Source organism: Puntigrus tetrazona, chromosome 16 (genome assembly GCF_018831695.1).
Source record: "Puntigrus tetrazona isolate hp1 chromosome 16, ASM1883169v1, whole genome shotgun sequence".
NCBI lineage: Eukaryota > Metazoa > Chordata > Actinopteri > Cypriniformes > Cyprinidae > Puntigrus > Puntigrus tetrazona.
In genome coordinates this window covers 3,278,857-3,302,725 of record NC_056714.1, presented here as the reverse complement: position 1 = coordinate 3,302,725, position 23,869 = coordinate 3,278,857, and the positions used below count along the sequence as shown (strand labels likewise).

Sequence of the window (23,869 nt, the reverse complement as noted above, 5' to 3'; positions counted from 1 at the left end):
AACAAACTCATCTACATCTCGGATGGCCTAAGGGGCGACCAAATTTTTCGCAAATTTTCATTTTTCTGGGTGATCCATTCCTTTAATAATCTTTTTCTACAGATGTCAGAGCCGCTCATGTTAACACACTTCAAATTAAATGCAGCGTCATGGGTTAAATGACTACATAGCACCAAATGTAATATTCGAGCAGACGGCATGGAAACAACTTTTGACATTTCAACACCAGCGCGTCAGTTCCAGCGGATGGCGAAATGACATATAATGAATAAAACTAAATAAAGAAATAAACAGAATGACACTGTCACACTAATATCAGTTTAGAGACACAGAAAATCAATTTTTTCTCTCGCTATGGAAAGGACCCCAGGGCTTAAGCCATAAAGCAGCTTCTTGATGTCACATTAAACATAATGAAGGAGAAGAGAGAAAAACAATTAGCTAAATGTTCCTGGGGATCAGAGGTAATAATTAGAGTGAAATGAAGTGACAGGTTTAACAGGCAGGGATAATTTCACATCGCCCTTCATCCGGAGGGAAATCTGCCCTTTAATTGAGTTTGCTGGCTCTTTGTTTGGCAAACAGGCCGGAGTGCAGCGTCTCAGACTGCTACTGTCTCCTGTTGTAGCAACTTTCCTGTGCTTTTATCATCTCTCTGCCCCTCTTTTCATCTCTCTCTGTCTCCTTCCGCTCGCTCGCTTGCTCTCAACCTCCCAAACACACTTTACTTTACACACACATTGGTATTGTCCTATAGAGACCCAACAAAATAACCTCCTGCTCTTTATTGTGAGCAAATGGATTCGGCGTCCCATGAGGGGGAAGCGGGAGGCGGGGGGTTGAATGTGATGAAAAAACTGCTGAAAAGTACTTCCAGCATCTCGGCTCCAGTCAGGACTTGGAATAACCTGGAGCTCAATGGAGTGTTAAATGGGAAATCATCTGTATTTCTGCCACAGCCGTAATGTCGTTGCCCCCCCTCAACGGCCCGAGTGTTGTTGCGAGAGAGCCCTGGGTTATCTAATCTACCGTGAGCATTTCGGCACCGTGTGCTTACAATAGACCATTGCGCTTGTAATGTATGGCTGGGCTTCCTGACAACAACAACGGAGACAAGCACCTACTCCCAGCAGGAGCAACTCCATTACAGATTTCCAAGGAAAGCTGGTTTTCCCGCTTCAAAATATTCACTCATAGGTTTATCTCGATGAAAAGCAATTCCTCGTACAATCTGGCAACATCCCCGCTGAAACCGATATTCCCTGGATGTCAGAATCCCCATGATTTGGACCGTATACTTTGATTGTTGTGAAGATTGTGGGTGGTCTCCAATTCTGCAATTAAACCTTTTTTTTTATTATTATGGGTTCTACAGAAATACAAAACAACAGGGCTTAAGGCACGCTTTATTTGAACCCCTAACTAAAGGATTATTAAAGAAAAAGTTAAATCATCCTGTGGTTACATTTTTAAGCTGACTAGTTAAAATCATAAAAAAATTGAGAATCGGTCTAAATGTTTTCGCAAATTCTTTTAATGGTGGAGATACATATATAGAACTTATACAAACTTATACATGATTGGTAACCTTCTGTATTGTTAGCCAATGAGCTCGCTGTTCAGCATTCAAATATAAGACTAATGTTTGAAACCCTTCAGCTTCCCCAGCTCCACCTGTCCAGATCTGCTACGAGGTGACTCATGTATGTATGCTACATGGGTGTTATTTTACGCATATCGTATTTGCAGAAGACGATACATGATTTATTTTGACCACAAATGTTGCTGCATCAATGTTATTTTCTTTTTCTGCAGTCATACGCTATGTGAATACCGAAAAGCACATTTCCCCTCAGTTTTGCCTTAAGCCCTGTTGTACCCTATATACATTCCCTAGACAACATCAGATCTCTAAGCTTGTCTAGAAAGGTTTATATGTCACCGTTTACTGTTGTGTGGAAAATGTATGAGACTTGGAAAGTTTCCTCTTCCACCCCGCTTGCAAAGATCAGATGAAGCTTCGCATAACTCTGTTAATAAAGCAATAATCACACATATTAGCCCATTATGGGATGTAAACCGATCCTCTTTAAACACACAGCCAAATGCTGTTGAGGGTCGATCAGTTCACAGCGGTTCATTTTTTCCTTCAATGAGCCAACAGTTGAAGTAATGTCTCCAACTCGCCCACAGGCCTTTAGAAAAAAACATCAAAAAGTGCTGCTGAGGGTCCTTCGCGTGCTAAACTTTTATTTATTAATTTACTTACTTATCTATTTAAGAAACAGACAGAATTCAAAATGCAAATATACCAAAAACCTTCGCTGGAAGTATCTGTTGGGTGAAATGTAAAGTCAAATACCAATTTAAAATACATTTCTTAAAAATGATACTTTTTCCAAAAAATTATAGTTGCGGTTTAATACTGAAAACACATTATAATACAAAACCTGAATATTAAATTAGAATATTTAAATTAGAATATAGCTATTTAAATGTAAAATGTTTCCTGAAATCAAATGTTTCGCATTTATGCATGCATTTACAAAACATGTAACCATATACTTTTTTTTTTTGCTTAATTTTTATTGTATGTTTTATTTTAAAGGGACACGATGCAAAATCTAGCAGAGGCACAAAATCTGTCTCAATGTACAATTCAAAATAACCACTGACTTATTTTGCATATTGTATAGATATATACGTATGAAAGTATGAATAAGTGATCGTCGGTGTATTTTATTTAAATGTACTTATAAATAAGCAAATAATTGTTAACACCCCAAGACGTGTCTGCCGTAGACTCCATCAGAGATATAAATGTTGAAAGAGACAGCAGAGACATCATGCTTAAAGACAAAATGTAATGCTATAATCAGCATCTAATGAAATATGATTAACATATAATGCAATATAATTGACTTGCTGCGCATAGAGTAAGAAATGTCCATATATTTATTTATTAATTTAATGAAAATGTGTATTATAAGATATAGATATAATATGTGTATACACTTTTTAAGTGTCCGCAAAAAGCCAAAAGGCACACTAGAATTATTCTTTAAAGAGAAGACAGAGCATCCAAAAGAGTGTTTTGTCTATATTATGACATAAAACAACATAAGCATCAGAGACATTATGTAATTACATATTTAGACACTACTGTGCTTTGTGGATGATGTTAATATTCAAATCATGTTCTGAAAGAGCCATTTCGAACTAAAACACATTTTAAAAAACCTTCAGTTCTTCAGCTGCAATATATATGCAAGTACATCTCAAAACAAAATTGAGACGTGTGTATTAAAATTTATTTTGATATTTTTTATATCTCAGATAAATCATAAGTGGTTTCTTTCATTATTGTTAAAGCCAAGTGACTTTTCTGCTGAACTGAAATGAATCAATTTTAATATTGCGTATGTCGTTGTTTTATTTATTCATTTTTATTTCAATTTCTTTTATTTCATTTCAGCTCCAAATAAATGCATAGCATATGTATTGTTTTTGTTTTGTTTTGTCTTTTGCATGGACAATCTAATTGTTTATACATTGTTTCATTACAATCTAAACATCTATTTTGTAAAAAACGATTAAAATATGCAAAAATACTAATGCGAGAACAGACAAAGATAACAACAACTCTAATCCAGCAGATCCATTTTTAAGTCAGCAAAAGTGATACCTCCAGCTATAAAAAAAACTCTTTTTAAGTTATTTCACAGAAGTTTAAATGAGTTTTTGTATTGCACTTCACTTTAAAATAAACTTATCAGACAAGGTTTCGTATTTTGAGTGTTTGTATTCATGCATATCCGTGGTGCATTTGAGAGTGAGATGCAATCCAATAATTCTATTTTGCTTTCGTGGCAATTCAAGGCTTCCCACTGGGAAAAAAAAAAACATGCACATGCTTGCCATTACTCCTGCGAGTGTAATAAATGGTTAATCTGTGGAACTGAATTCTACATGCATTGACAGTCAACACACAAAAGTGGACTGCATGGTTGTATCATTACATTCCACAATTTACACAATGTTAAGAGTGCTGTAGATGGTTGTCAGGCAGTTGCTAGGCTGTTCTGCTCGCTTACTAAGATGGTTACCGATTTTCCATCATTATCACTGAAGACAAAGGAACAAACCCATCTTCCTTTTACCATTGGTCATCAGCTTTGGAATATGATGTGCTCTATGAGAAACGATCTCATATGACCTATCAGTCTCTTCAAGCACATAAAGTGGATCTCGACTGTATTCTTTGCTCATTTGTGATGAAATGTCTCATCTGATGGTGGTAAAAGTGCACGTGGCACTCTATGAAATGTTGTGAAAAAAAAAAAAACATAACTACACGAGCTGATATAAATATATAAACTCGGTAATGTGTTTCTAGCTCATCCTATTATCGCATTTCAACACTTCTAGCTGTTTTGTGCTTTAAAAATGTTTGTGTGCACTACAGCAATACCAGTAATATATGTCAGTTTGCGCATATATCATTAAGATCGTATATTTTTAAGCTAAAAGAAATTGAAAAATAATAATAAATAAAAAGAGGATATAATATGTGACTAGTGGACAAGAGTGACACCATTGTTTGAGTGCCTGTGTTTAATATTAAATGAATGATGGGGATCAAAGAAAGGGCAATAGCAATACATATAATGACAATGTGTTAGGAACACAAACTTTTAAGGTCCTAAATTGGAAATAGGCGTAACAACGTCTATATTTGTTGTGTTGAAGGTCATGAAGTCTAATAAACCTACTGCTGTCCCTAATGTTATTCACACAACAATAGAAATAAAAACAAAACAAAAAAAAGAACATCATTCACTGTTTAAAATAACTATATAATGTTATAGTGAATACATATGAGATGACATTTTGTCCACATCACCATAAAGACATAAACGTTTAATGCATGGCAGTTTTCCGTAAGAAATACAAGCAAGTTTTTTTTTTTAAAATGTATCCAACTAGTGAATCTTTCTGCCTTCTTTGCAAAGATATGACAAGTCAGAGTTATAACTTGGTGACCCTAAACCAATGCATGCATGTCCAAACTCTTCTGGGAGCCATAAATGAGTTTCTAAGACTATGAAAGAATGGCCTCACCAATTAAACAGAGCTCCTTTGTGAGTCGCATAAACGGACATGCTTTTAAATGGTCTAACGTGGAGTCTTATAAATGGAGTTTTAAATAACCGAAGACATAGTAGTCAGACAAATACACTGAGTCAGTTAAAAAGACATGGTTGCTAGGTTTTTCTGAACTGTTGCTAGGAAAGGACTGGGTAGTCGCTAAGGTGGTTTGATTAGCTGCTAGGGCACTGCAAGTTGAGTGTTCTGGGCGGCTGTGTCCTAATCAGACGATATGCATTCAGAAGTATTTGGGCTGCCTACAAGCACTATCTGTCTCACAATTAAATGGATTAGTAAATAATAACTAATAAAAAATTAATGACGCATTCACACCTGTCTTGTTTGGTTCGATTGAAATGAACTCAAGTCCGTTTCCCCTGTGGTTTGGCTCTTTTGGGCACGTGTGAACATGGCAGTCTCATTCTGGTGCGCTCCAATCAACCGAACCGATACTCAGCGGAAGAGGTGGTCTCGGTTCGGTTCCGAATTAACTATTGCACGGTTTGTCTAATGTGTGAATATAATCCAACCTAATTGCATAAAGCACTGCGTCTTTTGAGTTAACAGGCTCCCGTAGTTGTAGTTGGGAAAGTGTTGTGTTCGCTATATTTAATAGCAAAAACGAGACACATAAAGGCCTGCAATCGTTTTATTATGCATGCTGTTTTAAGATTAGGCTCGTTTTGAACTTCCTGTTTTTTTTACTGCTTCAGATTTCTGTGGACGACCTTAGCACACGTGTGTTTTTTTCACAATTTCTGGTTCACTTGCTAAAAAGGCAGTTTGAAAGTAAACATTGCATTTGGTCCAGACCAAACTAGTAGACTTTCCTGGTCTGAATGCACCCTAAGCATCAGAATTTGAATACGTTATTTACAAGAACCACGAGGTCAATTAACTATCAATACATTATAGCTATTAAAGTCACACAGAATTAATTCTCAAATTAAACCATCAACTAAACACAATTAGTACCTGAGCTGGTAGTCACTGTGCTGCAGAGTGGAAATCGATAACTATTATATTTTACTGTTTATATCAAACAACCAGCTCCGAATATATGGGTGTTTTGGCATAGTAAACTTTCTTGTTAGCTCACCAGGTAGAGTATTACACCTGCAATGCGGAGTGCTTAAATACAAGTACAGTAAAACGAAACATGGCAAAACAGCTCAAAGTAAAAGCAAGTAAAATTGGTTCCTTCAGCAAATGGTTCCATTTTTGTCTCACATTTTAACCAATGTTAACGGTTATCGGTTAGGTTTAGTTTAGGGTACATTATTTTCAAATGCAATAACCTTTTAACACCACTCACCAGATGTTTCATTTCTGAAATGCCTCAAAATGTACATAAAACTATTTAATAAAACATAGCCACTTCCACATGATCTGTTCTGATAAAACATCACTCACTGGACTTTCCATTTAGAATATGTCGCAAAATGTGCAAAAAGCAATGTACAGTAATATAATTTTGCAGAAATGTCGCCACGGGCACATTTTCCCAATGAGTCTGGGTTGATATTAATAGTGATGCTTGCCTTATTTGAAATGCAAATGTGTTTTTCAAATTCAAATGCTCTTTCAGACTGCCAGATGGCAATACAAAACTGTTTCAAGAGTTCTACTCAAAAGGTTCTGTTCTAGTGTCTGTCTATAAAGATGGTAGTCCCAGAGGAGGTTCTAGATCAGTGCTGATACCGCTGCTTCCTCTCTGCTGGTCTGTTCATAAACTCAGACCCAGAGGTGCCCTGTAGCATCAGCTGCTGAGCTGGCACAGCTCATGACAATGACAGTTAAACATGCAGAGAATGAGCAGAGTGAGTCGACCAGCAGTCAAAGTCACAGATCTAATGATGGCTTTAGGTGCTGACCGAGGCAAAGCCAAAACCAGTGCACTATCGACAGCACAAGCCTTCTCTCAGTAACTGGGAAGCTTCATCACTCCACTTATAACATCCTGATATTCTCCTAGAAGCATTCGAACAGCCAGTGCTATTTTATTATTTTGAATAATAAGGAAAGAAAGAAATCGGGAAGAGAAACAGACCCGATACTCTCCACTTCAGGAAGGACAAAGGGATGTTTTTGTTGTGGTGCTTAGAGAAGAGATATGATTTGGGGAAATGAGAAGCAACACATTGTGGCTCCCAGGAGGAAGAGGATGCAACCGCAAGAATTCCTCAGGGAAAGTAGGGAGTATAGGGGAAGAACGGAATGGCACTGTTTCAGCTTCCCAAAATCAACATGATGGCTCCTGTCTGTGGTGTTACCTGCCTCTAGAGACACTTGTCTTACTGGATACCTGATGGTTACACTGCAGGGCCCGGAGTCATTAATCTAGCCTCGTGTGTCGGATCAGCCTCCATGTGACAGCACTTTTCTACTCCACAGCACAACACCCCAATCAAAAAAAAAAAAAAAACATAATTGCAATCCGGCGGAACCAAACCGAGACACATTTTTCATGTCATTTTTTGTTGTTCTCGCTGTGTTCCGCAATTCAAAAATGAGCAGTTTTGATGCAATTGTGAGTGGGTTAAATGTAAAACCGCCAGCACAAACATAAGCCCCGTTCCAAAAACAAGAGAGCTGCCTACTTAGACAGCATTTTAAGGCATCACAGGCGATGGTGATGGCGACACGAGCCACCGAAAATAGCAATGCTAAGCAAAAGTGGAGCATGTGAGCTGTAAAAAGGGACAGACACTGATAATATCAGCAACAACTGCTTGCCAGAAAATTACAGGTAGCACACTGCAGCAGTGAAGTGATGCTCACAATAATACGCACACAAACTAAATGCAAACTGCTATCCGACTGGAGATGCTCCATCTTTATTAGATGCATCCCTTCTGTGTACATTTCATAAAGTGGTGGGCACTATTCCCACTATTCCTCTGTGCTCTTTCTCATGTCGCTCCAAGACAGCAGAAAAAACAATAAAAATCTGCAAAGAAAGGAAGAGGCAAGATGAGTGTGGGAAACCAGATGATTGCATTACAGTAAATTCGAAATGATTTTAATATTTGGGTCAACCGTTAGTAGTTCCAGGCCTGTCATCTGCTTAGTTGTTCCAAATAACTGTAAAGCAACAAACCAAGCAAACACATATGACCAACAGTAGGAGAATATAAAGATATTTTCCATGCATTTTCCCAACTAAATTACCTTTAATTTTCTATGCAAAGTGTGCTTTCTTCCTGCTGCTCTCTCTATCTCTCTCTCTCTTTACATTCAAACACATACAGTACAGAAACACGTGCACTGCATATTACTGCTATATTATTAGATTTACTTTTTCAGTGATATAGTTCACAAAAAAGCTAAAAAGCTAAGTGACATTGCCTCACATCAATAGCTCGTGCCTCCATTACTCGCTCTAAATTATGTTTTATAATTAGCAGCAAAATGAGATTCATAAGAAATTAGTCTGACGCAAAAGAGCATTTTAAGGACAAACACCTGAATGTCTTGAAGGGTTGTAACTGTGGGTTACTATAGGTGTTAACCTCCATGTTCACAATAATAAAGAACCAAAGAAATTAAAATGTATTATTTTGCCCGGCATTCCAATATAAACATAAATAGGTGTAATAATATAAGTATGTTTTATGCTTATTACCATGTACCATGGCATTAGCTTAGCAACATGATGACTTCAAACCCAAAGGGAATCAATTGTAGGTCAAGTCTTTTTTGCTGCCTAATTGAAATCAATCATGTACGAGGCTCCATTTTGGTTAGACAGCTGCCTGTATAAACAATAGAACGCATAAAGTAGTGCAGTGAGTTGAAACCGAGCAATAAACTGCTGCCATTTTAGAATACATCCATTTGCAAGAGTGAGAAAATGTCTTTGGGGTAGAAGCCTATGCTTTATGGAAAATCTTTACAGACGAAAAGATCGGAGATCCCTGCATGGTTCAGGTGCACAAATGCTGGCACAGTATTTCAGGCTGAGCTGCAATGCTCATGTCAGATCCTCCTCATGTCAACCTAACAGCAGTGCAAATACCTCCAACAGCATGTGGTTCAGGTCTGAGCCAAATCTCAGCGCCTCGATCCAAACCAAAACCAACCAACCACACTTATCCATGGAGGAGGCAGTCGGCCATGGCTTAAAGGGGCTTCATTTGGAGGGAGGAGGCAGCTAGGGTGGGGTTTTTCTCAAATACCAGAGCATTAGAGAGACATTCTCATCTCGCAGCAATGAAGATGCGGCCAAGGCGCAGTGAAGAAATTTCCCAGCCAAATGCAACATCACATGCTCGTCACATGCACCCACACATTATGGAGTCATTTCAATCATTTCTGGCTAGTGAGCTCAGTCGTTTCTCTCCGGGGCTCCTGGATTATTCCAGAAAACCTAAATGTGTTAAAGCCCTGTGGGTATAGGGATTGCCATTAAACAGGGATTCTTTCTAGGCAATACTGTGATGACCTTGGAATGGAGGGGTTAATGGGATCAGAGAAAGCTGGCAGCTCCTCAAGGAGCCCATTTGTTAAGCAAAAAGGACTTGTGGAAAGTTTAATGGGTGTAATGAAAGATACGGAGGTTGATACTCGTGCTTTATGGGCTATTTGCGGAACGGTAGGTTTTGAATAGAGACGCGTCGGTGGGGCCGAGTATCACCTGTCTCCTTCGAGCATGTTTTCTCCCTGCTGAGAGCTGCTCATCAAGAAGATCTCTCCCAAGACATTAACAACGGATCTATCCAACCTCTCCTACACCCAGTAAGACTGTTTATGTCATCGGATCCCTGAAATAAGCTCAGTTGGGTTATACAGTGATATACAGTCATATAATCATGCGTTTGTGGTAGGTTTAGAAGTTTGTTAGATGTGGTCATTCGTATGAATTACATCTACTGAAATATGCAAATTACTATGAGATCGGTGTAAAAAATCCATGTTGCATTTAAATAAACATGCATTTTGATTGGTAATGACATTCATATGGCTTTTCACGACGACTGACACAACACTATCTTAACTTTAGAATGTAAATATAGGTAAATACAGGCCCTTGCACAAATGACCCATAGGGTCACTTTTTTATTGGAGGAAAGGCTATATCTATCATACACAGGCAGCCAGAATTTACGCATGACTGAGAATGTCAGTGGAGACGTTTATATTTTGTGCCACTGCATTCTTAAAAATAAACGTCTATCAACATATACATTTATTTTAGTCATTATTAAGAAAAAAAAACTAACTATATAATCACACCTTTATTTGTTGAAATTAATCGTAATTATTTTCCCACATAACAACAAAATTTGTATATACTTTTACATTGCAATAATTGTACATTCAATCATCAAATGAATATAAAAAAACACATAAAGACATTGTATTTTTAATATTTTTTAAGACTGAAGGTGAGTTATCAGTGATACCAATACTATTGATGTCACTAAGATTTTTTTTTATTAAATATAGCCATTCAACATATAATAATATAATTTAAAGCTATCAACTGTAACATGTATTACACTTTTAAAAATAACTTCTAATTAAAACAATCTTCAGTTACACTTCATATTTTGTTACTGAGTAATAATACTGTTTATTTAAGAACTGAGTAAATATCAATTAACTATGTAATCACTATTAGGATTAGGATTACTTGATTGTAATTATGCATATTTTATTGTTATTATAACAGTAAGCATATGTAACAAGGACGCGTCAAAATAAAGTGTTACTCAATCTGCAGATAAACCCAATTTAATAAAAGTCATACTTTACTTAGCCCTCCAGCAGATAGGAAATACACAGAAACTGAATGCAAAATTCTAAATTAAACATAGATGAATCCCAAAAGCTTCAAAAGTTATCGATTTCCTTTTTTCTTTTGCTCTTTGATAAACAGACATCACAGCAGATGGTTGTAAAGGTATCGGGCTGCTATTACTTTATGAAACGGTGCAGACTACAGCGTGCTATACTATAGAGTCAGTACTATCTACGTATACTTTTGAAGACATTGCTCATTTCCATTCACCACTTTCTCTCATAATGAACTGTGATCTTTCGGGTAACTTTTTCCAAGAAGCTCACCAAGACTTCAGAGCATTTTGTGTCTGATCTTGCCTCAGGAACGTAAGTAGCAATCACATCATGCTCTCACTTTGGTCTTGGGTAAAAAGTTGTCCAACTATATGCCAAATCACTGTTAAAAATTGTGTTTCGTTTTAAGACAGTAGCAATATCAAAACAGTATACCATTTTGCTGGTAACATTTTAAAGTGCCCTTTCCATTCGAAAGTGTCCCAGTAAAGTTTTGTATTTTTTTTATCTGGACACTTTTTCTGTTCTGTCTCCTTAGATAAACCCACAAGGACACTGGCGCTGCAGCCATGAATGGGCGTTTTTCTGCTCGATGATGAGTTGTCCTGTAGATGAGCTCCTTCCAAGTAAATCAGACAGAAGCTAAAGCAATTAGCACCGAAGGAAATTATGCTAATAAGTCTGAGGACCTTGTTAGGTCATTTTCATTATCCATGTTAAACCGTGACTTAGGGCAGCCTTTCACCGTATGAAGATTAATTATTGTCCAAAGAGAAAATATGTGGAATTTGATATCCCACTGCCCATGAACGAATCTCGCGTACACCAGCCCTAACAATACAGCACTGTTGGTACACTTGCAGAAAAATATAAGCAAATTTTAAAAAAGCTTGCAGAATTGTTGTTAAAGAAAAAAATGTAATGACTTATTATTTATTTACAGGTTGTCATATATATATATATATATATATATATATATATATATATATATATATATATATATATACATATTTTTTTTTTTTTTTTTTTTTTTTTTGGATATAAAGATTGGAAATTTGTTGCCAATTTTGCCAATTTGTATTAAATATTCTTCATCAATATGCAACAGTCAGTGAGCTGTTTATTTTAGAATTTGCTTAATCTAAAATTTTGCTTTGAACAAATGTAACAAATATAATAATTATAATAATAATTATTTATATTTTTATTATTGTTGCTGTCGTTGTTATTAGCCCAACAAGTGTTACAGTGGTTCGCTAAAAAGCTTCAACAGAACCATAAATATAGCGAACCAGTGAAACTGCTAATCAAACAGTTACAGAAACTTCTCACGGTGTCAATATGCATTAGCCTCTGACTGATTGCCATTTGGCTGATTAATTAACGCCTGCCTTCGAATGCAGCTCTCAGGAAAACCTGAACCATTATGGTTTCTAAATAATCGTGGCTGTCAGCGTTATAGCTGAAAGGGATTGACGTGTGGATAGACAGTCTTGAACAGCGAGAGTTTGTCCTTTCTCTGAGCTGATGAGTGAAGATAGACTGATGAGTTACTGTAAGACAGGCTGAGTCAGCTAATTAAAGGCTTTGAGTCTTTTAATCGACTGGGTTAGAAAAGGGAAATTTACCTTCCAGCTGGCCTCCCTTCAGCAGTTCACTCTCTACTGGATTCTTTCTTCGGATTATTGAAGGATTGCTCGCCAAAAGCTGTACGATTTTGATTCTGCCATGAGATGTTTTCGAACATGCTCTTAAGCTCCAAAAAATGCTATATAAAAGTTTCATGCAACTTGTGAATTATATTTCTAAATTTTTCTCCTACAGTCCTACAATGAATTTGTGTGAGGAATAAATTGGAGTCTTTAATAAGTCTGCTAACTATAAGTGACTAACTACATCTCTTAATTTTTTATTATTTGCAGCTAAATTTCTACTAATTCTCAGAGTAGACTGTTAGGTAGGTTTAGGTTAGTAGACCAAGTTGAGATATACTTGCTTGAATTTCTGATAGTCATTATGTTGTATCTTATGGACCGCTTAAAATAAAATGCTAGAAGTCATTAGTCTAATACTCTATTGACTGCTAGTTGAAATTGCAACTTACTTGTTAGTAGGATGTCTAAAGTGGACTATAAAGTGGACCAAGTCAACTATGTTACATCATCTCAGGTTACTTTAGAAGACATGACATATAACACATCTGAGACATTTGGTCTACTGTTACGTTGTTATTTTTTTATTTCATTTTTTAAAAAAAGTTCCTAATTTTTATTGTCTTGTTTTTCAATGCAAATGTGTAAACATTCCTAAATCAAGAGAAGCAAAATGTCATAATATTTTTTAAAAATAATAATAATAATCTTTCTGAGAAAGTAATCAAAATCCAAAAAATGTTTTGACCACACCAAGGGCAAATATCTGCCAATGGACTTACTGACATATTTGTTGTTATTTTAAGCAAACTCAACATATTTTTGGACATTTGTAGTTTGTTAACTTCCTTAGTCTTGATTTAAAGAAGTTCGGATATTTGCATTAGAAAACAAGACGAGAGAAAACCTAATTATGTTTGCAGTGCATGCCACATTTAGGGCCAAGATTTTAAGAATTTATGACTTTCTGCTCCAATTTAGGACCTTTTTAGGCTTTCGTTTGTAGAAGTTAATGTGAAATCACTGCAATAACAGTTTGGTGTGGAAAAAGAAGTTCAAATACTTGCACGCCACGCTTGCTTGACATGTGAAAACAAACCTCAGCTTTCATTTACCATATTTGTTCTATATACGTCCATCAATTAAGGTTTATATATAATTAACTCTGTTCATCGTGAAAAAAACGAAAGCGAAATAAACCCCTCTTCATATATGGGTTACTTTTACAATGTCTTTCTGTATCTGTCGATGCCTGAAACGTTTGTTTGCTGGGAGTTTTAATGGATAGACAAAAAAATAACAAGAGAACATTAACAATATCGTATCTTCATTTTTAGTCTTATGGATTTCTAATGAGTCGAGAATGAGTATCCCTTTAAGACCTTTTAGAGACCTGAACAAATAAAATATTACAAATCAACACAATAATGGAGTTGATTGGGAAGTCAAGCGGTGGCATACTTTTAATAAGCTCCATGATGAGCCCAAACAACATTATTATTATCATTTAAGAGCCTTTTAACAACCATAAATGTATAAAAGCGATTAAAAGGCATGACTTTAAGCACCCACGGGGGCCCTTGCATTCTGCTAAATATCTCCTATTGTGTTCCACAGACCAAAGAAGCCAGACAGGTTAGGAATGACATGAGCGTGAGTAAATCATGACAGAATCTAAGTCTTCACTCATCATAGCTGGGTAAATTTCTCTCTAAACAGGACATAAAGGAACGAGTCCAATGAAGTGTCATTGTGTTGTGTCCCATGAGAGTTATTTTGGCAGGTTAGATCTTTTGGCATGCGAGTTCTCATCTTTCCTCTGTTTCCGTCTCACCCAGCCTCTAGTGAGTTCATATTTTGGCCCTTTTCCCGGATAGGAGAGCCACTGTTGAGGAAGAACTGGGATACTGCCAGTGTGCTGATATCAGACGGTTTTTAGATCACTACAGCAGAGTCCCTGTTTATCACACACGCCTCAGATCGCAGTGTACCCTGCAGGTTGTGGGTTCAAGTTCTCTGGGGAGTAGTGCTATACGCAGACAGAGCAAACAACTTCCCGCAGCATCAATTAAAAACAAACTCTACTGTTATCACCTTGACTGTATTTTCGTACCGTGCTTTCTGATGACTTAACTACTGTAAATAGCAGACGAGAGACTTGAAACAATAACCACCAAAATCCGTCTGAGCTTCCTTCCCCGCTCTACTCCGTTACGCTAAATGCTAAATACTAATCGGGCGTAGTTAGCAGTCAAACTTATCGTTCTTTTGGCACAAATTCATCTGTCACATTGTCGAGCCAAGTTAAACAGGTGCCAGCATGACCTCATCCTTGAAAACGGCGAACCAAAATGACTTGGAATAAATAACGAATTAAATGCAAGGATAAAAATGGCGTGTATAGTATGCACTAAAATGTTTGAGGTTACTTTTTATTTCAATTCCGTTTACTATGTGTGAGAAACAATGTTTTCGATGGGCCATTTTAGATGTTCTATCAAACTATAAGCAACTTTGCAACCACGTATCAACTAAATCTGTATTAAGAGTATTGATAAACTGGTCAGGTATAAACGCATTAGCGCTAGGGTTAGCGAAATAAGTTGGCGTACCTGCAAAGCAGAATGTCTTTTGGGGGACCATAAAAAGTGTTAAGTGTTAGCAGATATCTCAAACTCTAATAACTGGTAGTGTTGTTATCTAACGTTCGGAGAATGTATAAAATAAGTGCTGCTTTTAAAACAGCGTATGGTTGTCACGTGATGGAACCAAAGGCAGATGGCCTCAATAAGATGCTGTAAAAGCAGCTTACTGTCATGAAACCGTCCAGCAGGCCAGAGTCTGGTTTAGGGGGCGCCTGCAGACGCTCCATGGACCACTTTTCAATGATGGAGGACACCTGGCTGTTCTCCGTGTTCAGGATCCGGAATCCTGTCATGTTGACCCCGCTGTAGCGATAGGGCTCCACATCCAACGCGAAGAGATCCTGAAAAATGTGAGAAAAAAAACCCTAAAACGCAAAATACTAGTGGGGTTCTTTTACCAGTCATGAAATAATTGCAATATATATTCCTTCCTTTATCTGACAGCTTTTCCTATTGATACAAAAAGTTATTACATTTACCTGCTGTATAAATGATTGTATTGAATTAAACATAAATACTTCCCAATAATATATATATATATATATATATATATATATATATATATATATATATATATATATATATATATATATATATATATATATATATATTTATTTTAAACCTGCAAATGGGATAGGGAAAAGACATTTTAAAATAATAATAGAATGTTTTCTTGACAGTAAAATGGAAAACAGCACTAGAATAAAAAAAGCTTCTCTGTTCCTACTTAGGGAATATAATAGCCTGATTCCCAAATGATTTTATGAATGTCATTGTGGTTTTGAATGCGATTTATAATATAAAGATTCATACATAACTTACCAGGGTAGTAAAAATGTAGTGGTAATACTCTGTCATCATTCCCATGGCAAGAGCCTGAAAAAACATTGAGAAGCATGAACGAAACCATTTTGAGACAAGGGAGCAGTAACGCTATTCTCTGAAAATGTGCAATTTATCACTGAATCGAAGGATAGGCGGGGTGAAAATAATGGCATTTCTTGTTTATGATGTTCTGCGGCTTGTAATAATTTTATATGCTGAGAGCTGAAATCATTTGAAGCTTTCAGTCTATCTTTCCTTAAACCCTGAAATACCCTGAGCTCTCTTCAATGCCCATAAATACAATACAGAGTGACACTCTACGGAGTCTGTGCTATACCTCTAAACAAACCCATCTGCTTTTAAAAAGTCTAGATGTGTTTTACCTAGTATTGTAATATATTATTAGAAAATATTTTAGTGTGTTTACACAACATGCAAAATAATCCAATGAACAAATCGATATCTGAGACAGTGAAAGACATTACATCATTCAGTGAAGCACTTTCATTTAAAAAGTCTTTAAAAATCAATGTTTTATTTTTATTTAGGAAGTCCACAGCAATATGGTACATTCAGGGCCCGTTCGCACAAAACATGTTCTCTTAATATGGATTTATGTACGCCTACATACAGCGGTGTGAAAAAGTGTTGGCCCCCTTCAAGATTTTTTTATTCTATTTTTTGCATGTTTGTCATACTTCTTTATCTGAAAAACAATGCTACAGTCTGTTATTCTTTGAAAATGTGCGTTCCGGCCCAGAATGTCGGCCTCTGATTTGGTTTGTGAAAACCACCGCTATTTTTACCCAATCGTGTTTCGGCGCCACAGGTTGCCGGTTGGGTGAAAACGCAGCGTATTTCTTTTCAGTAATGGAAGCTGGCAAACGAAAAGAGTCTCAGCGGGAATCTGGCAACATGCGTGTGCGTCAAGTCTGAGTAGGAGGGGCCTATTTTGAATTTGGACTGCAATACCTAGTTCTACCGCTCGGTGACAATCCTACATACACCACCTTTAAGTAATGTTTTAACGAGGCCGTGCGGCTTTGGATTTTGCTTTCCCTTCATTTAAAAACTGCATGTCGTGTTTGCATGTGTTATCTTTGATTAATATTTAAATCTGTTTGATGATCTGAAACATTAAAGTGTGACAAACATGCAAAAAAAAAAAATTAAAAAGTCAGGAAGGGGGCCAACGCTTTTCCGAACCACCGTACAGCTGGATATCTTTGGCCACTGGATGTCTTGGTACCATCTGTGATGCATAGCTCAACCTTGAAAAACACGTCTCAAAACCTATGCATTCAGCTGCTCTCGGTCCAGCTTTCTTTGACTGCAAGACTGTGTCCTTTGTAACTGGCACATAGCTCATTCTGTGCCGTCTGCCCTTGGTTAGTGTGTTTTGGCGAGATGTATTGCCTGTAAGTAGCAGCTGAGGCAGTTCTGACTGCAGAATTCACAAATACCTTGAATTCAGATGCTAAAAACATTTTGGCGACGCTTAAATTTAGCAAACACATATTCGTGGTTAACAAAATGTTTTCTTTCATTCGACTCCTAATTTGTAGTAGTTATGTTTATGTATAAGGTTATAAGGTATGTAAAAGGATGTACTCTTTGATATGTAACCTTCTAATAAACAGCTAATATACTACTAATATGTAGTGGTATAATATAATGAAATAATAGTAATTTGTTGCAGTATTTTAGGTGGTGTTACTCTGTTAAGAACGAAGATCTGTTGAGGGAATGATTCAATGACTTCATTCCCGACTGAATCAGCTGTGTGAATGAATTGCTCGAATCTCAGCAACTCACTTGGAGACTTGCTACCGCCTAGTGGTTTTACACTTTCAATCATTTTAAAATTCATCACTGTTAAAAAAAAAACCTAAAAACTAAAAAGCATGTTTGTATCAGTAATTGCAGACTAAATGCATCCATGTGCCATCTGAGCTACATTAAACTTTGTGAATACGTGTAAATGCCACTTCAGATGCAGATTCCATTAATGTTTTCTTCTCTGTAAAGAGACTAAATACTGTACCAGACGAAGTGCCTCTCACGCTTAACCAAAGATACAAAATGAAAGAAGGTTAAAACAGAACACGTTGCTCAAACTGCATATAAACTTTTTTTTTTCTTTTTTCATTCTGCATTTTTTACTTCGCATTTACTTTAGTGTGGCTTTCAGGTAATGTCCTTGCTAATATGTTTCTAGTCCATAGTAAATAATGTTCCCTAATAAAGTGCTACCAGTGGTCATTTTTGTGGTTTGCACACTGAAAAAAAAAAAAAAAAAATATATATATATATATATATATATATATATATATATATATACATATATATATATATATATATATATATATATATATATATATATATATATATATATATATATATGACAAGATCTTAATAATAAATAATATTTTTTCCTTGTAGGAGTGCTTTGTCATTAAGATTTTTATATCACATAAAATTGTCATTTTTGAAACAAAAACAACGAAAAAGGAAGGAGAGAAGAACTTAATAAATTATATAATAAGCCAACTAAGTTTTAGCAGCAGAAATTCTATTACATAATTATTATAATACTAATAAGTTCATTAAAAAAGCAGATATACATTAAGAGTGTTTTAAAACACTAAACTCAGCTTCTATTTCTTGGAAAAGACAACGTATTTAAAAAAAGAGCAGATGGGATTTTATTTTGCTCATTGCTTGTTTGTCTCCATAGCTGTAATGAGCTCGGGTTCCCACGCCAACCCAACCACGCATTCACGCGGCATCTCTCGCAGACTGACAGACAACTCAATCCATAACAATAATTAATTTATGGGCCAAGCTGTTGTGTTGCTAAACGTTGGAACAACAATCGTCTAAACCCGAGTGTCAGCCTGTTGCATTCGCTCTATTTAGTGCACACTTCAGGGCGATGTGAAACATACATGAGGCGGCCCCGTTCAAGTGCGCCTGGCAACAGCTGCTGCATTACAGACGAGATCCTGTATTAGCACGTGAGCTAATTGTGCCCTGCGCTGTGCGCCGGATGGAAATAGACGTCTTTAACATTGCTCACCCTGTGATAACTTCAGCTGTCTTACCAGGAGCTGCGGTGTGACACAGGTGTGTGTGTGTGATACACACTCAGACTGCTAGAATGATTATAAATCACACGTTATTACCGCTGTCGGCCTGGCGAGGGTGATTAGAATGGGTAGAGGTCAGGTCAGTAATTACATTTGTTGTTGTGTGGTCTAGCGCTGTTAGTAACAGGTGGTATTGTGTCCAGGTGGACTGGAAAAGCTCCAGGAGAAATCTACAGATTGCTGGTGGAAACTCATATACACTTCGATGAGCCAGCAACACTCACACCATTAGTAAGTAAAACTGTCGGTAGGATAGCCAGCGGTAGAGCAACAAATTAAAATGGACACCATCTAGATCATTATAGCTTTGAACTTTCTTAAAGTGCTCGTATTATGAAAATTGCAGTCATAGAGAAGTAATATGAAGGTATTGTGATGGATTATACCATTCCTAAACACCAGAAGACAAATACGCAATTTTTCCAGTTAGTACATTACTGACTCATAACGGTAAAATATAGAGGAAGTCCAGTCTGATGTTTCTGGCTGTGCCAACCCAACCCAAATGCTTATAGGTACATAAAAATGTAATGAAAGTCAAGCTTCCTCTTGTGGAAAAGAAATACATTTCTTGAGGAATTAAACAAGTATTCGAGGAGATAAAAGGCTATCTACTGTTAAAGTCAAAAGTTTACATGCACCTTGCAGAAACTGCTAAATAATTATTTTACCAAAATAAGAGGGATCATACAAAATTCAGGTTGTTGTTTATTGAACTCAAGTGTTAACTATTACAGAAGGTTCATGTGCTCACTGATGCTCCAGAAGGAAAAAGATGCATTAAGAGTTCAAAAGTTTTCAACCCCCTGGCTTTTAATGGGTTAGTTCACCAAAAAATGACAATTCAGTCATTAATTACTCACCCTTGTGTCATTCCAAACCCTTAAGACCTTTGTTCATCTTTGGAACACAAATAAAGATATCTTTGGCCCTCCATAGACAACAAGGATATTACAATCATATCATCTAAAAGGTCTTAATCTGTGTCCCAAAGATGAACAAAGGACTTATGGGTTTGGAACGACATGAGGGTAAGTAATAACAGAATTTTAATTTTTGGATGAACTAACCCTTTAATGCATAGCTTTTTTTCTTCTGGAGCGTCAGTAAATATTTCAATCGTCTATAAAAGTTGCCATATAAGTCGATCCTCACTGTGAAAAGATGGATCTTAAAATCCAACAGTCATTGTTGGAAAGGGTTGAAAAAAAAACATAGAAAACCAAAGAATATTTGGGACCTGAATGATTTATCTGCAGAATAGAACAAACAAAGGAATCATGAACAACTATGATTAAGAAGAAGAAAAAACACAGTAGAATAGGTAACACTTGTTAACTATTAACTATGACTTTTCCCTCCATAAATTCTTAATTTGCTGCTTATTAAGAGTTGTGGTTGTTAAGTTTAGATATTGGGTATGATTAAGGATGTAGAATAAGGCATTAATATGTGCTTAATTACCACTAGTAAATGGCTAATGTAATGTGCATGCTAATAAGCAACTTAAGCAAAAAAAAAAAAACACACAGGTGTGGATCATTTAGGTAACTTCACAGTAAGAATCAAGGCGTGTAAACTTTTTCTTTTTCCCTATTGTGGACTTTATGTAAACATTTTTATGTGAAATATCTTACTCAGGTTATTACTGAACAATAGCATGTCCTGTGGATGGATGGATGGATGGATGCATGGATGGATGGATGGATGGATGACTAACAAAGTATTTTAAAAAGAAAATGAATAAAGTACCAACTTGTAGCCGATTCTTCAAATAGCGGTACTTTTCATAATGTTTTGGAGATAAAACATGACATCAACACCTCCATGAAAGCAGCTGAAGTTGTACATTAAGCTATTATCATTAGACTTATTGTGCCATAATATCAAAGTAAGTACAATCCGCTTCATATACCGTACCTAAATTCAAATAATTTTGGTTTGAATTCCACATAATGACTTCATGCACTGTATATCGAGAAGAAGAGCTTAAAATCATTGTTTTTACTTTATTCGTTCATATCACTCCAAGAAAGAGTTTTTTAAGCGTGGGTCAGAGTTTGCGTGCAAATGCGCAAATTTCAATCTGATCTTAACAGTTTGAGTGGCACATTTCATCACGTTGTATTTTGTAAAAGAGTAATGCTGATAGCGCAAAGAGGCTGTTATTGTGGACAGAGCAGTTCAAATGATATTAGACACAACAACAAACCCACGGTCCATGAAATAATGTGATTTCTTATTTACTGAGAAAAGAGCTTTTGTACAGAACATTTAAGCGTGCAGCAGCAATATTTACGTCCTATATTCAGTCTACAAATTGCCATAAATGTAGTATAATTGCTCCTAGCCTGGACTAACTTAACGTTTTATCTAACAAATAAAATGACGCTAAAGAACACCAAATTGAAAATGATGCAATGATCAACGATAACAATAACTTTTCTGACAGATCCAAATATCTGAAATATTACATCCTCGCTAAGACCCAGTTATCATCGCCATCATCAGCCCCAAAGTGAAATTAATTATTAAATTCAGTCTTGTGTGAAACATATGGTTGGGAAATAATGGCTCTGTAGCCCTTGAGCGGATTTTGATGAAGTTCAAAAGTGTAGACGACTTCACAAAGCCAAAAGTTTCAAATGCGGATATCACACAAACCCTCTGAGAGCTGCCCATTATAGAAGCATATATCCACTGCCACTAATAATGAGTATCTTCATTATCACTTCAGTGGTCTGAAACTGATTAAGGAGGTCTGTGAGTCAATCTCTAGCTGAATAATACCCACTTTAATATTTGATTATTCCTGTAATTGGGCGAAAATTCTAGCAGTTAAGTCACACATTGAAATATCAGTTTTCTCTTTGGCTTTCTCTAATGCGAGACTATTCACGAAACTCTAGCGGTGCATATCCTTATCCATTGTTTGGCCAACTTAATTTAATCGGTCTTTCCGCTAAAATGAGATTGCGTTATATCCTACGCTGAAAGAAAAAACTGGGAAACAGTTAGCACGTTTCACAAATAATTAAAGAGATGTCAAGTAGCATTAGCGAATTTAAGCTTAAAAGACTAAAATGGTGCTTTCTTATAAAACATTCCAATCACGTTTGTTTCGTTTACGAATCATTTTCGAAGTAAAATATAGCATAATGTAGATATAAGGAAAAGCAGTGGTTAAGCGCAGGGTGTTTGTAGGGCATTTCACATCATGAGAATTACCCTATTGGCTAATTACATACAAACATACTGACTAACGGAGCATGTAAGCTTGACTCTCTGATAGGTAATCAATGAAACCTGTACACTTCACTGATTGTGCACAAATCAATCTCGCGCACAGGATCAAAAAAAAAAAAAAAGAGACAATAAATTAACAGGTCAACAACAACGCATGCACTTTTTCTCCTTCACGAGAGGATAAAATCAGATTATCAGCACAGCTTCTAATCGTAAAGGCAAGCCACATTTTGGTATTAGAAAGACCAGAAAAAAAAATACACTTCCAGATTGAGTTAACTTGAGCGGCAATTGAAAAGCAATTTTGGACAATTAGCTTGGATTGATTGATTCTTTCTTTCATTCGTTTTCCCAAACTTTGTGCAAAGACGATTCTCAATTATGTTATGTTGTGGGCATATTAATAAGTTCTTGGCGTGTAACGAAAAAATGGATTTGAATCTTTATAAAGTTCTCCTGAGACATTTTTTAAACAGTTTGGAATTCATTCTATCATCACTATTATGGCCCTGTTTGCGCATGCGCTTCCGTCGATCCGATCACAAGTGGACGACGTTAAGTATAACCTGTCAAATGAGATTTAAAGGTCTTATTTTGCGAGTATACGAGAGTTATGCGATCTTATTTCATCGGCTGGATCGAAATAACCAGAAAAGGTTCATACATAAACATGCACAGCACATTGTGGAGCTTCTTTGTTTAATAACATAAACTTACTGTTTCCACCGTTACAACGCAGTTAACGTTACTAACAATTTATTATGATATTGTTCGAATGTTATTTTAAAATGGGTATTTTACGTACCGTAAACTTGACACGCAGACTTGACACGCTACATGCAAACGATATACTTTGTTGTATTTTCCTGTCAAAATAACGATTCGTTATTCAAGAGCTGCCGGTTTCTCTGGTAGTGGGCGGGACTAATGCGCGTAAGACAATCTTATTGGCTGGCGCTCATCTTTTATTTTTGATTTCGGCAAATCAATTCGAGCGAACGCTGACTGCTATTTATGAAAAGTAACTAGTAACTATAACTATTTACGTTTTTAAATTAACATGCCCAGACAAAAACACGTTAATACCAGGTGTAAACAGGGCCTATGTTTCCATCCAAAGTTGCGAATTTAACTAAAGTTGCAAAATTTACAAAACATTTGCGAATGAAGCGTTTTCATTTAAGGAGTCAAAGACGAAATCCTAACCGCCTAAAAAACTGGCTCTAAGAAAATTAGGAGAAACCATTTAACACAATCATTTTTTGTTTATAATAAATTACTTCAAACATTCGGTACGTCTCAAAAGACTCTTTACAGTACTTTTGACATGTTTTTTTTTAGAGAAATTTGCTAAAAGGTATTGTCTTCTACAGAAAAAAAAAAAATAACAAAGTTTATACCTGGG

General features: G+C 36.3%; 1 protein-coding gene across 1 annotated transcript in view; it reads right to left on the bottom strand.

Annotated features, from left to right (window-relative positions):
• Positions 1 to 23,869, bottom strand: part of LOC122360342 (glutamate receptor ionotropic, kainate 2-like) — a 102,648-nt gene that overhangs the window by 25,066 nt on the left and 53,713 nt on the right. The window contains 2 exon segments of the mRNA XM_043260862.1: positions 15,412 to 15,585; positions 16,067 to 16,120. Of these exon segments, the coding sequence (XP_043116797.1) occupies positions 15,412 to 15,585; positions 16,067 to 16,120 (228 nt within the window).